Source organism: Drosophila erecta, unplaced genomic scaffold (assembly GCF_003286155.1).
Source record: "Drosophila erecta strain 14021-0224.00,06,07 unplaced genomic scaffold, DereRS2 tig00000000-arrow-pilon, whole genome shotgun sequence".
NCBI lineage: Eukaryota > Metazoa > Arthropoda > Insecta > Diptera > Drosophilidae > Drosophila > Drosophila erecta.
The window spans coordinates 28000912-28012724 of record NW_020825194.1 but is presented as its reverse complement, the minus strand read 5'-3'; the positions used below and the strand labels follow the sequence as shown (position 1 = coordinate 28012724).

The window sequence follows — 11813 nt, the reverse complement described above, 5'->3', positions numbered from 1 at the left end:
TCAATTTTTTCCAACCTGAAATTCTGTCTCTTCAAAGCTCCACATACATACGGACGGAATTCTCCAAATGGACTTGACTATTTTGTCCAAAATGATGCCTTTTACGACTTTCTTAAGTTTTTAGTTTAGTATATCCGACGTTCATACGGACAGACAGACGGACATGGCCAAATTGACTCGGTTAGCGATCCTGACGATGGGTGACGATAATATCATATTATAGTCAAAGTCTTTTCAGGGCTGTAGGTTCAGATGTTAGAGACGACAGTTATTTTTCCTTGTTTAACTTTTTCCTTTAAAAGATTTCGTTGTTAGATTTTCCGACACAGACATTTGTAAAAATAATGTTTTTTTGAGACCAAGGAATTTATTTTTTCTGTTTGTAGAAAACATTTTAAAGTCGTACTCTAAGAGGGGAATTCTAAATTTGCTGAAAAGTTTTTGGGAGCAGGTAGATTTTCCGATCCTATCAAGTAAAAACCTTGATTAGGATTACCCTAATCGATGTCCGTCTGTTTGTCCGTCTGTCCCTTTGTAAAAATGTTGAGACCTCGGGAACGGAACTATAATTGCTAGAAGGTTGAGATTAAGCAGATCCAAGAGACTCAGATACATCGTTTCAGAACGTTGCCACCACACTCTTACGCCCACATCCACCCAAAGCCGAAACGAAAATGTTTTGATTTTGTTTGATGTTATCACTATATTATTATACCCCTTACTCCTAAAGTAAAAGGGTATACTAAATTTGTTGAAAGGTAGAAGGAAGCGTTTCTGACCATAAAAAGGATATATATATTCTTGATCAGGATCAGAGAATTTTTCAAAAGATTGGATGTGACAGTTTTAAGCGGTTGGGCGTTAAGGTGGACGTGTGAAAAAGTTCTTTGTAAATCGATAGAAACTTACAACATGGGACCAAACTGCGACCTCGGATACTATAAAAGCTAAGGAATTGAGATTATAAAAGGTGGAAGGAAGCGCTTTAGACCATATAAAGTATAAATATTCCTAAGCAGGATCACTAGCCCAGTGTTGTGGCCATGTCCTTCTGTCCGTCTGTCCATCCATCAGAAACTATAAAAGCTAGAAGTTGGGATTAAGCATGCAGATTCCAGACATTCCATGCCGCCATGCCCACTCTAAAGCCCACTAACCGCCCAAAACTACCACACCCACACTTTTGAAAAATGTTTTGATGTTTTTAAACTTTTTTATATTTATTTATTTAAAGCTAACTTAAAGTATATAACTATAACTAAGAACTGTAACTAAGAACTAGCAGCATTAGCTGCTAAGGCCTTCCGCTCGTCTAGGGTGACAAATTATACAGAGTGAGAGAAAAATATAGTTTTATATTTTATGAATTAGGTTGCAGTTAACAAAAAGGTTATAATTTTGTTTATGTTATCGTTCGTTGGGTTAGAAAGTGCCTTATTGATTGTTGAAAGGTTGATTGTTTGAAAGGCAGCTGTTCTTTGAAGGGGAAGGATGTGTTAACTAGGATGTATTTAAGGTCTAACTGGTAATGGTTGCAAAGAGGACATTTGTTGGGGAGGGATCTGTTCATGTAGTGGGCATTGGTAAGGTTGGTGTGTCCCAGCCTAAGCCTGTTCTGAGGTAAGTGTATTCTAGTGTCTTTGCTTGTACCAGGGAGTAATATTGTTATGCAGTTCTGTTCGTTTGGAGCTGACGTATTTTTTTATGTGCCGAGAAATTTCGCCACAGTTGTAATTTGGTGTGTAGACGAGGGGGTACCTGTGGGCAGATGCCCACAGTAACAGCTAAAGATTAGCTGTTTTGTCGGCGTATTCGTTTGCTAATATGCCAATGTGGCTGGGGGTCCATATAAGTTTAATTTTTGGGAAGTGGTATCCTTGTCTCTGGTTTCTTATGGTTGATGGATAGTATGAGTTGCTGTTGGTATTGGTGGGGGGTTTTAGGGCAGACAGGGAATCGCAGCAAATAGCAAGTTTGCCTGGGGTTTTCAGTATTATCCGAACTGGTCCTTTTATGGCTATTATTTTGCTTGAAAGGACTGTGGAGAACGGGGGGAGGAGGCCACATTTTTATATAACTTCTAAATTTCTATAGACTTGCCAAAAAAACCTTTTTGCCACGCCCACTCTAACGCCCACAAACCGCAAAAAACTCACGACCACATTTTAAAAACATTTTTAAGTTTTTTTCATTTTTTTTTCCCCAATTTTTACCGATATTCCAGAAAAAATGGAAATTTTTCGTTTGCACTTCCACAAGCTGAGGTAGCTGATAGACGGGAAACTCGATTATAGCATTATATCTTGTTTTAATTAATATTGCTATATGTATGGGCAATACCTTCCGCCTTTTTAACAGCCTATACCTTTATACTCGGAGGGCATGTCCATTACCTTTTCCATATATTTGTAAATTTTTCATTTAAATTGTTTTATTTTTTGCAAGCAGAATAGTCGATCTTAAAACTGCCGAAACTTAAATCATACGTCGCTTTTCAATTAAAATTCAATTTGTCTTGGCGGGCTCGGTCCGTTATCGGTCCAGTGCTATCGAGTACCATTAATAATATCGATATTTTAAGAACAATAATCGGGGAAATCTTTGGGCACCTCTTGTGTTCGACAAAACAACTGAGCTAAACAAAATCCAAAATTATTCGCAACATGGACGAGTCGGAACTGCTATTTAATCTGTTTTACTTACTGTTGTGCATGGTCATTATCTACCCGCCAGAGGAGTTCCAACGCCTGGGTTTCACCATCGAACAGTTGTTCGCTCGGTTCCTGGGAGAGGAGTACCTGGATTTTGTGGGCTACCACCTGCGCCGAACTTCGCTGAATCTCTTCGTGCACTCCTGTCTGCCCTTCTCCTACTTCCTTATCCATAGGCTCAAGTTCTCCGTCTTCGCCACGCAGGAACCGCTGGAGGACTCCGACCTGGACCCAGATTTTCCCATGCCCCAGGAAGCGGTTGCGTTTAAAACGCTTACGTGGAAAACCGCCCAGCGATTCAGTGTATTGGCCGTTCTGGCGATGCCCGCTCTGATCTTCAACTGGCACCAGCAAAACTGGCGTCGGCACCCGATCAGCAAGGCCCTCGCCAAGTACTCTATCTCGCCGGGCAGCAACACTGCCGTCGCCAGCGAAATTGGTACAGAGTTCCGTCAACCGGATATATACAAGAAAAAGCTGAACTCCATCAGTTCGGTGATTGCCACGGAGAACTGGATAATAAAAACCACCATGTACAATGTCCACTTTGCCCATCAGAGCAACACGTCGCTCAGCGTAGCTAAGGTCAGTTGGGCACGATTCCTTTGCATGTGAGACCCTAATGTTTTTTCTGCAGGCAGAGACGTACAATATATCGCAACAAGACCAAAACGACACATTGCAGATGATAAGCATTATTGTGCGTCCAATGAGACAGGGTGTAAGCGACTTTCACATACGAATTAATGCCCTGGAATTTAGGAATCTAGAGAACCGTGTCCGGCGGCCCATCGCGATTCCCTCTAACATTCAGTTCCACCGCAATGTTATTGACCGCTTTGTGGATGTCTTTAAGGCGCAAGTCGCCCTAAATCCCGTTTTTTCAGAGGTTGCAACTACGGATAAGTGTTTTGCCTGCATGCTAAACGAACCAAACACCAAGATTCACAAGCAGTGTGCCGACTTTGACCGGAATGGCGCTCCCCTGGCGGATGGGGCGTGCTGCTCTAACTGCTACTGCCGCCCCATGTGGTGCGTGGAGTGCCTAGCGCGGTGGTTCGCCGCTCGCCAAAGCGATCTGGATCGCGAGGTGTGGCTGGAGCAGAAATGCACTTGCCCTATGTGCCGAGCCAAGTTTTGTGTGCTTGATGTCAGCTACATCACACCCACAGTCGATGCAACTAACATTATTCAGTATCAAGGCGATGAAGACGAGGCTGATGATACCACGTGATTTATTACTGTTAGACACAATTAAAGGACTTTTAAATCGAACCTCGTTCTTTATTGGTCTTATTTAAATGTAATCGTTTTCAGTAAGACGTACACTTACTTATATAGCTATAAACTTACAAATATTCATAATAATTAGTGCAATTATCACGTTTTAATACTTTAACAATCTAAGCAGGCTAGAATGTGAAATATATTAATTTTACTTAAGTACTATTTATCTAAGCATAGAGAGAAAGCGCTCACATGAGAAATATGCCTTAATATGCTCTGCATAGCAAACCTGTAGTGCAATAAGTCCACTATCTTACCGCGATTTATTCTCTTTGTGCTCTCAATCTGATAAAAAATAGGCGTGCTAATTTATATACATGTGCATGATAAGTAAAGGAAATACATTGTAAAGATCTATAAATTCGTTTCGTAAACACTTTTATAACTCTCGGCTTGGTCACGTTGGCTTCTTGCCTGGTTAACTGGAGGCGCCATCGATCCTGTCGGAGGAACGACGCACTTGATCAATGCGCTTTTCGACGTGCAATTTGAGACCTTAAAAAACAAATAGTCATTAGTATGCCTCTCACAAGAAGATATTCGTTTTTCTTTCTTTATATCTTAATATAATATATCATTTTAAACTTTAATATTATAATTTTGGTTGAAAATAGCTTATCTATTTTAAAATATGACAAATTAAGGTCTTTGATTTCTTAACGAATAGGTATTCTCAATAACACCTTTTCCAAACTTTCCATTGAAGGTAAATATTTGTATACCTTCTAAATAAACAAGACAACAACACCAAACATTTTTGAATATTGTGGGCGTGACAGCTTTTTACGGTTGTCGGCGTGACCAAAATCTTCTCAGCATATAGATCAAAATTGGCAAGACAAAAAACTAAATGAACAAAATATTTATCAAAAGTACCCTTGTGGGCGCGAAAACAAACTTGAACAGTCTAGACGTCATTAGAATCTGCATGCTTAAGCACAAATTTCAGGCATTTGTAGTTCCCGAGATCTCGACGTTTGTACGGATAGACGGACATGGCGATATCGGGTCGGCCTTATTCGGTCGGAAACTCTTCCTTCTAGCTGTAACATACTTTTATTTGTATATCATTGTAATTTGGTATATCATATTGCTCTACGAGCATCTGGTATACAAATCGAATTGATTTTTTTATTTCACTTGACAATTGAAAAATGGAAATTAATGTTCAAACAAGTGGACAAATGGGGATTCGACTAGTATTGCTGATGAAAAATAGAAATCTATACTTTTATACTATCCCTAATATCAAGCGAATCCAAGAGTTATGTCCACGTCACCTTTCTTGTGCTCCAAGTACTCCCCACACTTAGCAAAGAACGTTTTCAAAAATAGCACATTTGAGTTTCAGACAATATACTCGGTTAAAAAAGAAGCTGACAGAACATATCTATCTATACTTCTGAAGATTCACAAATTCTTATGATTTCACAGTGTCATTATGTAATTAAATGTAATATATATGGGAAAATAGCGCACCGTACTACTGATATGGACGAGCAGGAATTATTGGTCGACAGACTCGGATTTGACAATTGCTCCAGAACCGTCTATTTAAATCTATTTAATGAGTCTATTTTAGATTGTGTATTAAGTTTATTTAATTGTGAAACATATTTCACATAAAGTAATATATGTAAGAGGGTGCGACGCTTGCTTTTTATGTTTTTTTGTTAGCTCACAGAAGCTGGGTTCGTTAAAATCGAATTTTTAAAAATTTGAAAGCTGTAATCGATTGCCTACCAATTAGTTGTTTTTGCCCACGTCCAGTTTTGAAGATAAGAAATTTCGAAAATTAGATTTGATCGATTGCCCACCCTTTACAAATTGTTTTTATCGTTTGCCCACCTCTTAAAACTATTAATATTTTCAATAACAAATGTTTGTACTTTATGTATTTTTTGTATTTTCTGTAAGTTCTGGCGCAAATTCAAATGTTTTAGGGGATGCCAACAGGAACATAAACACACATACATACAATTTACATGTCCAAGTTTAGGAAAATTCTGGAATAATATTTTTTGCATGAAATTTATCAATGATCAACTAAAGTTGATACATCGTTCGCAAATGATTAATGTTATATAATTATTGATAAATCAATGTAACAGATCGCTGTACATGTAGTACTTACATATGTACATGTATTCCTGTTTGCAAACATGTTCCTAAAACATGTGAATTTGCCTCAGAACTTACAGGAAATACATGCATATGTACAAACGTTTGTTATTGAAAATATTTTGTTTTTGAATTTTGGGCAAATGATAAAAACTATTTTTAAAGGGTTTGCGTGGACAAGCGATTTTGTTTGAAAATATTTAGTTTTGAGATGTGGGCAAATTCTTAATTCTTTAAGGGCCTTATTTTCAAAACTACATTTTTTTTTTAATTTTAAAAGGTGGGGGAAATGTTTGAAATTTCATAATCAAAACTGGACGTGGGCAAAAAAAACTAAAATAATAAATTAAGCTGTTTTATCTCATACAAAATGCATTGTTCAAAGGAGTTAGCTGTTCTGAATTACGGAAAGTGGCTGTTTTTTTTGCTTAATAACTTTTAAATGTGTCTGACGTAAGTGTGGTTGTATATATAAAAGTGCTACATAGCGATTAATTTTTTAAAAATCGGTATTCCCGTTTTCAGAAAATCAATTTATCTGTTTGGACAAACTACGTTTGAAAAGCACAAATAGCATTTGGATATGCCTTTTCAACGTATATATCGTTGAGCACAAGTCTAGCCTCTGAGGTTCCACAGTAATGGATGTAGAAAATTTGGCTACCTACATACATACATACATACATATATACAAGTTTCCTATATCGAGATTCCAAATGTTTTCAGTACACAATAACACATACCGTCTGACTGACTTAAGTTTTTTAGTTTTTAATTTTCAGATATTTTATTTACAAATTACCCATCAGCTCAAATTTTTTGCTTGCACAATTTCACCACTTTTTCTTCTGATCGATTACATTTTGTTAACATTTAGTATGTAATAATTCTTCGTTTGGTACTTGCACAATCGCAGATGACTTGAATTTTTTCCTTTACCTATGTAAATGTACCTTATGTACCTATGTACCGTTTACTATTAAATATTGCAGTACCGACTAAAACGCTTGGCGGTTTGTGTCTGCTTATGTTTACTTTTATTAGTTGCAAGTCGCCATTTAATTTTTTTTTTTAGGTATAAATCTTGAGTTTTGCAAATTATTTTAAGTCGACAAATAATAAATTCCCTTTACAATCTAATCTTATCTTCACTACTTTGTCTTACATATAAATCTTCGCAAATTTTGCACCCAAGGGCAAAGAACAAAAGCACTAGATTAATGGTTGAAATATCGTGTTCCCTCTCCTAAAAGTTCGGGAACATTATTCATATGTACATATTTAGCTATATATGTACGTATGTACAACATCAATCTTATTTAAACTCGACGTCTTCAAACCTGGACTTTCAAAATAGTTTATGTATCTAAGGTTTTCAAGGCTTACGCCACACTGGTCCCGAGATTCTTCCGTGCCACAAAAAAGAACGCTTTTGTTTCTTATACGAGCATTTCCGATGCGCCACTTAGTATTCTAACTCATCACAGTATTCCTAACTTTGTTGCGACCAATACTAGCGAACTAGAATCGGTGCAGATTGGCACTCACACCCGCAAATCATGAACGCAGTTCGCAAAACGGGCTGCTTACTTAGTGTTTGTTAGATATGGGTTCCATTAAGTGAAAAGGTTAGATGTATAGGTACGATAACGAAAATGTGGAAAAGCGCAGAGGCACACCTTCTCGATGTCCTGCAGAGAACCTGATCCTGCGTCGAAGAACTTTCCGTCGACCGCATCCCGCTTCTTGTTTTTCGAACGAAAGCGTCCGGATCGGGAGATGGAAATGTTGCGCCACTGGTGGCCATAGGCACACCGCTTCTCTTCCTCACTCAGCACGCTGTCCAGGTAGTGGATCGTCGGCTCGTGGGCGGCTGACTTGGCTGTGCTCATGATGCCCGAGGATACGTTCTTTTTTGGCCGCTGCAAGTGGCGGCTTCGATACTGCAGCTGATAAGAAAGAACACAGGGCAATAGTGTTGGAACTCGCCCTTCTACCGGTACGGATATCTTTTGTTTTGGTTGCGTTCGTGGCGGCCAAAGCTGGTCCGCATCCAATCCCGTCGCGCGTGTTTCTGCCAGCAGACAAGCCAAATGACAGCCACCCGACGCCGATTCCCGCTATGGCACTCCGTCACAAAGAACAACCGATGGAGTAATGAAGTTGAAGAGAGCAGTCACCATAAACTCTTTTCACCGCAGCTCCAGAACATGTGAGTTTACTCCTGAAGGCCTAAACAGGTGAGCCAGGCCACACAACCGCAACCACACGCCAATATATGTACATATGTACGTATCTGAATTGTGAATTGTGCCACCAGTGCTGACCGAATCCACCTATTAATATAGACATTACCGATGAATTGCAATATAAACCATCTATGAATGGACTAGTATGTTCTTAGCTATTAAATGCGATTTCGAGGGTAAAGCAATATTTTTTAAATATACATTTATTTGATTTATTTAGCACGTTAATTTTTAAAGGCCTCTACGTATCACTGTGGACGGCTGTTCTCAAGTGACTACTTTATTATATACACGAGGTAATAAAAATCCGTGCAGTTGACTTTAAAAATACCCTACAAAAAATGTACTTATTCGAAACGCTTGTCTAATGGACAAGTAAATACTTTGAAACTATACTATTTGAAAGCCTGTCAAATGAGTACATTTTATAAATTGTATTGTAAGTCAAAAGAATATTATCTATTATTAGTTATATCCCAAGTATAAAATAATGAGAAGGCAATCCCAATTTGTTTTTGACTTCGTCTATAAGAATTTTTGTTTGATTGCAGACATTTAAACAAGAAACACCCAATAAATATAAAATTTTTAAAAACCTATTTTCTTAAGCCATAAGTTAGTAAAAAAAACTACTGAGTACCATTTAGTAATACATTGATCAAGTCATAGTCAAAAGCTAAACCGGCATCACAGGTCACCGGTATTATATTTTTGTATGTGTATGACAAGAGTAAGCGATATGTATTGGCTTATAGAAAAGTAAGCCTATTCTACACCCTGACCAGGATCGTCAACTGGCTAAAGAGTAAGACACTTGTCATATTTATTTTCGATGGCTATTCGCTTGGTTTTCGAATTGGAGTTTCAGAATGGTTATTTCATTGAGAGTGAATTCACAAATACATTCAATTCGTAAATAGAAAGGCATTCGGCAGTCGTTGTTGCGGAATCTTGATCACTCATCGCACTTTAGCCTATCTACCAAATGCACACACGTATCTAACTTGTGCTCCCGATGATAAGCGCAAATAGACAAAGCAAACAACCACTTGCTAACAATTATAAATGATTAGATCGTTTTTTGGAGCGTTCACTTCGGACAGTTCTTTAACAGTATATTTTGTCTTCGCTTTAGCTACTATACGCATACGCCAAACCGAACACTTCTTCATATATTGATTCGCTCGACGTGTTCTATTTGAATCATGCAAACTGGTCTGATGCAAAAACACACATCTTTATCGGCCGGGCGGTTACTGTGCGGATTTATTATCACGGATCTCCGTGACTCAGCAGCGCATAGGGCTTAAGGGACTAACACATGCAATCAAAACTGCCGCAATTTGATTCGGGTAGGCCCTATTCAAGCAGCAATGAATAAGCACTGTACTACAAAAATATTGAGAACAAAACAACACTAAACTATAGATTTTCTGTACACTATACATAATGGTTATAACTGACCCACAGCCGAGGGTATTATTTATTTACAAAAAGGGTAACGTATAAATTCAAAGGTGTGGAAGCATATACATATATAAATCCATTATCTTCTATATCAATGTTATATCTACGCAAGGACATGGCGGTTCTTTCACAAAATATTTTTCAGGGCTAGTCAGCGTCTAGTTTTAATATACATTTATTTTCCGGCCATTACACATAGTGTACTTTAACAATAAATTTAGCTTTGTTATCTGCAGGCAGCAAAAATTTTGTCCACCTAAACTAGGTGTTCATGCGAGTGTCTTGAAAGTGCAAGAGATAAAACAATTAACTTAAAACAAAATATAACTCGTAGAAAACAGTTGGCCCTACAAATTTGATGTGACACCAATTACTTCTAGACAACGCTACCGCCACTATCGCCGCGTTGACTGATTACAGCGTCCATTCGCTGTGCTGGAGGAACTGGCCTCTGCTCGGGCTGTCTATCCTGTCGCGTCGCCCCTGCCAAGTTATTGGTGCGATGCATGAAGTTGCGAATATTTTCCTCCGTGTAGTCCACAATTCGGCGCTTCTTGCGGCGGCCGTATTGTTTCTGCTTCAAATATATTTTCAGGATTCCTTTGACTGTTATAAAGGTCAGACCTCCAAGCAGAGTGCGATGCAATGTGTTGTCCACGGTGTCAAAGAGAATACGTCCCACGATTGACGAAATGGTGGGCAGCAAGAGAGCCCCACAAAAGACCCGCGTGGCCGAGACGGGGTCAGAGAGAGCAGGTGTGGCCGGATTGCTGATGCTTTGCTGATCCTCTTCCTGGCTACTGTTTAAAGATTAGTAATAAAGGCCTGCTGACCCTGACGTTGTTGATGCACTTACAGGTTCGGATAAATAAGGCTTACAAAAGGAAACTTTCGCACCACTGTCCCGCGGTTTCGAATAACGCGCAGCAATGCATCCTCCCAGCGAATCAATCGACCAAGCACAAGCCCTACTGGAATCGCCGGCAGCCCAATAAGGAGAACGAGCGGATCTCCAGCCTCCATTATGGACATGCCGTGCTCATGTCCGACGATCTAGAGACGGCGAATTCGCTTAGTGTCATGCTAATTAATTAAAATTCATAGGTTGTACCTGTAAGAATGTCACAGCTCCGTAAGTCACGGCTGTCCAGTATAGAGAGCCCACAAAGAAGCCAGCCGCCAGGAAGGGGCTCAGACGCTTGATGAGGTTATCTATCGCCTCTAATGCACCTCCAAGCTTGCCCATCTGCGGGAACACTATGATATACTCCGTTTGGCATTGCGGGCACGATACAGTGCGTAGAGCGTTACCCTTCTGGGTTTTTTCATCGATCCAGCGGTAGAGGCAGCTCTGGTGTACCCACTTGGTGGTGCCGCGGCACTGGCAGGGCTTCACCCACGCCGCCAGGCGGTTGTCCTCATCAGTGGCGAAGCAGATCCAGCAGCAGCGTTCCGCCTCCCCCCCATCGACACCCACTTGCACGGCAGTTGAAGTGGAAACATCCGTGGCTTTGTTCGCTGATGCAGGTGGAACGGTCAGCGTGGTGTGTCCCTCCCCCGCTGGTACTTCAGGCGACGAACAGTCCGCAGGAAGCGCCGCACAGCCCGCAGGAGGCGCCGCGCAGTCCGCAGAGGGCGCTGCAGCTTTGTCGGCCATTTCGCTGAAAATGTAAGACTATGTATTATGTTTGTAGGTGCGACGGGACCTTTAGGTCCGGCTTACTTTTTGCTCACACTTGGCTTTTTGTGCGCTGATTGGCCTTTTCGGTTAACTTACTCAACTTTCCTTTATTTCGGCTGGTTCAACAAAAATAAAACTAACTCAATAAACCAGATCTGATTTATTCTACCAGGGCACTTTCGATGACTTTTTGGAGGGACCAGATCCCAGATTGTATTTTCCAGGTCGTCTTCAATTTACCTCTGCTTTGGTCACACTTTTGTTGTTATCGCATTAAAAAATATTTCTTTGGGATTT

The 11813-nt window shown here is 39.8% G+C and overlaps 3 protein-coding genes across 7 annotated transcripts; 1 reads left to right on the top strand and 2 right to left on the bottom strand.

Annotated features, from left to right (window-relative positions):
- Positions 1-2560: 2560 nt before the first annotated feature.
- LOC6552133 (E3 ubiquitin-protein ligase TM129) lies at positions 2561-3986 on the top strand. Its single transcript, XM_001978779.3, has 2 exons — positions 2561-3296; positions 3349-3986. Exons 1-2 carry the CDS (start codon positions 2664-2666, stop codon positions 3943-3945), a joined length of 1230 nt encoding a protein of 409 aa, XP_001978815.1. The 5' UTR covers positions 2561-2663; the 3' UTR covers positions 3946-3986.
- A 138-nt stretch (positions 3987-4124) lies between these two features.
- On the bottom strand, positions 4125-8684 carry LOC6552134. The gene is made up of 2 exons (XM_001978780.3): positions 7799-8684; positions 4125-4493 (listed from the first exon to the last, which is right to left on the bottom strand). The coding sequence occupies exons 1-2, from the start codon at positions 8009-8011 to the stop codon at positions 4353-4355; spliced, it is 354 nt and encodes a 117-aa protein (XP_001978816.2). The 5' UTR covers positions 8012-8684; the 3' UTR covers positions 4125-4352.
- Positions 8685-9815: 1131 nt separating this feature from the next.
- On the bottom strand, positions 9816-11747 carry LOC6552135 (E3 ubiquitin-protein ligase MARCH5). Of its 5 annotated transcripts, none has more exons than XM_026984060.1 (4): positions 11559-11747; positions 10947-11496; positions 10692-10888; positions 9816-10635 (listed from the first exon to the last, which is right to left on the bottom strand). In XM_026984060.1, the coding sequence occupies exons 2-4, from the start codon at positions 11490-11492 to the stop codon at positions 10212-10214; spliced, it is 1167 nt and encodes a 388-aa protein (XP_026839861.1). In that variant the 5' UTR covers positions 11493-11496; positions 11559-11747; the 3' UTR covers positions 9816-10211. The 5 variants fall into 5 exon arrangements, with proteins under 5 accessions (XP_026839861.1, XP_026839864.1, XP_001978817.1 ...); XM_026984063.1 differs by having other exon boundaries at positions 9816-10632; XM_001978781.3 differs by having other exon boundaries at positions 10947-11510; positions 11570-11747.
- Between the last annotated feature and the right edge of the window lie 66 nt (positions 11748-11813).

Bases quoted from the DNA above. Each gene is read 5' to 3' on its own strand.
- LOC6552135 (XM_026984060.1), bottom strand. From the start codon at position 11,492: ATGGCCGACAAAGCTGCAGCGCCCTCTGCGGACTGCGCGGCGCCTCCT. The intron at 10,889-10,946 runs GTACAACCTATG...CGCCGTCTCTAG, and splicing joins GAGCTGTGACATTCTTACAG to ATCGTCGGACATGAGCACGG. The intron at 10,636-10,691 runs GTAAGTGCATCA...ATCTTTAAACAG, and splicing joins AGCCTTATTTATCCGAACCT to TAGCCAGGAAGAGGATCAGC.
- LOC6552134 (XM_001978780.3), bottom strand. From the start codon at position 8,011: ATGAGCACAGCCAAGTCAGCCGCCCACGAGCCGACGATCCACTACCTG. The intron at 4,494-7,798 runs GTGTGCCTCTGC...TTGTTTTTTAAG, and splicing joins CTCTGCAGGACATCGAGAAG to GTCTCAAATTGCACGTCGAA.
- LOC6552133 (XM_001978779.3), top strand. From the start codon at position 2,664: ATGGACGAGTCGGAACTGCTATTTAATCTGTTTTACTTACTGTTGTGC. The intron at 3,297-3,348 runs GTCAGTTGGGCA...TTTTTTCTGCAG, and splicing joins CGTCGCTCAGCGTAGCTAAG to GCAGAGACGTACAATATATC.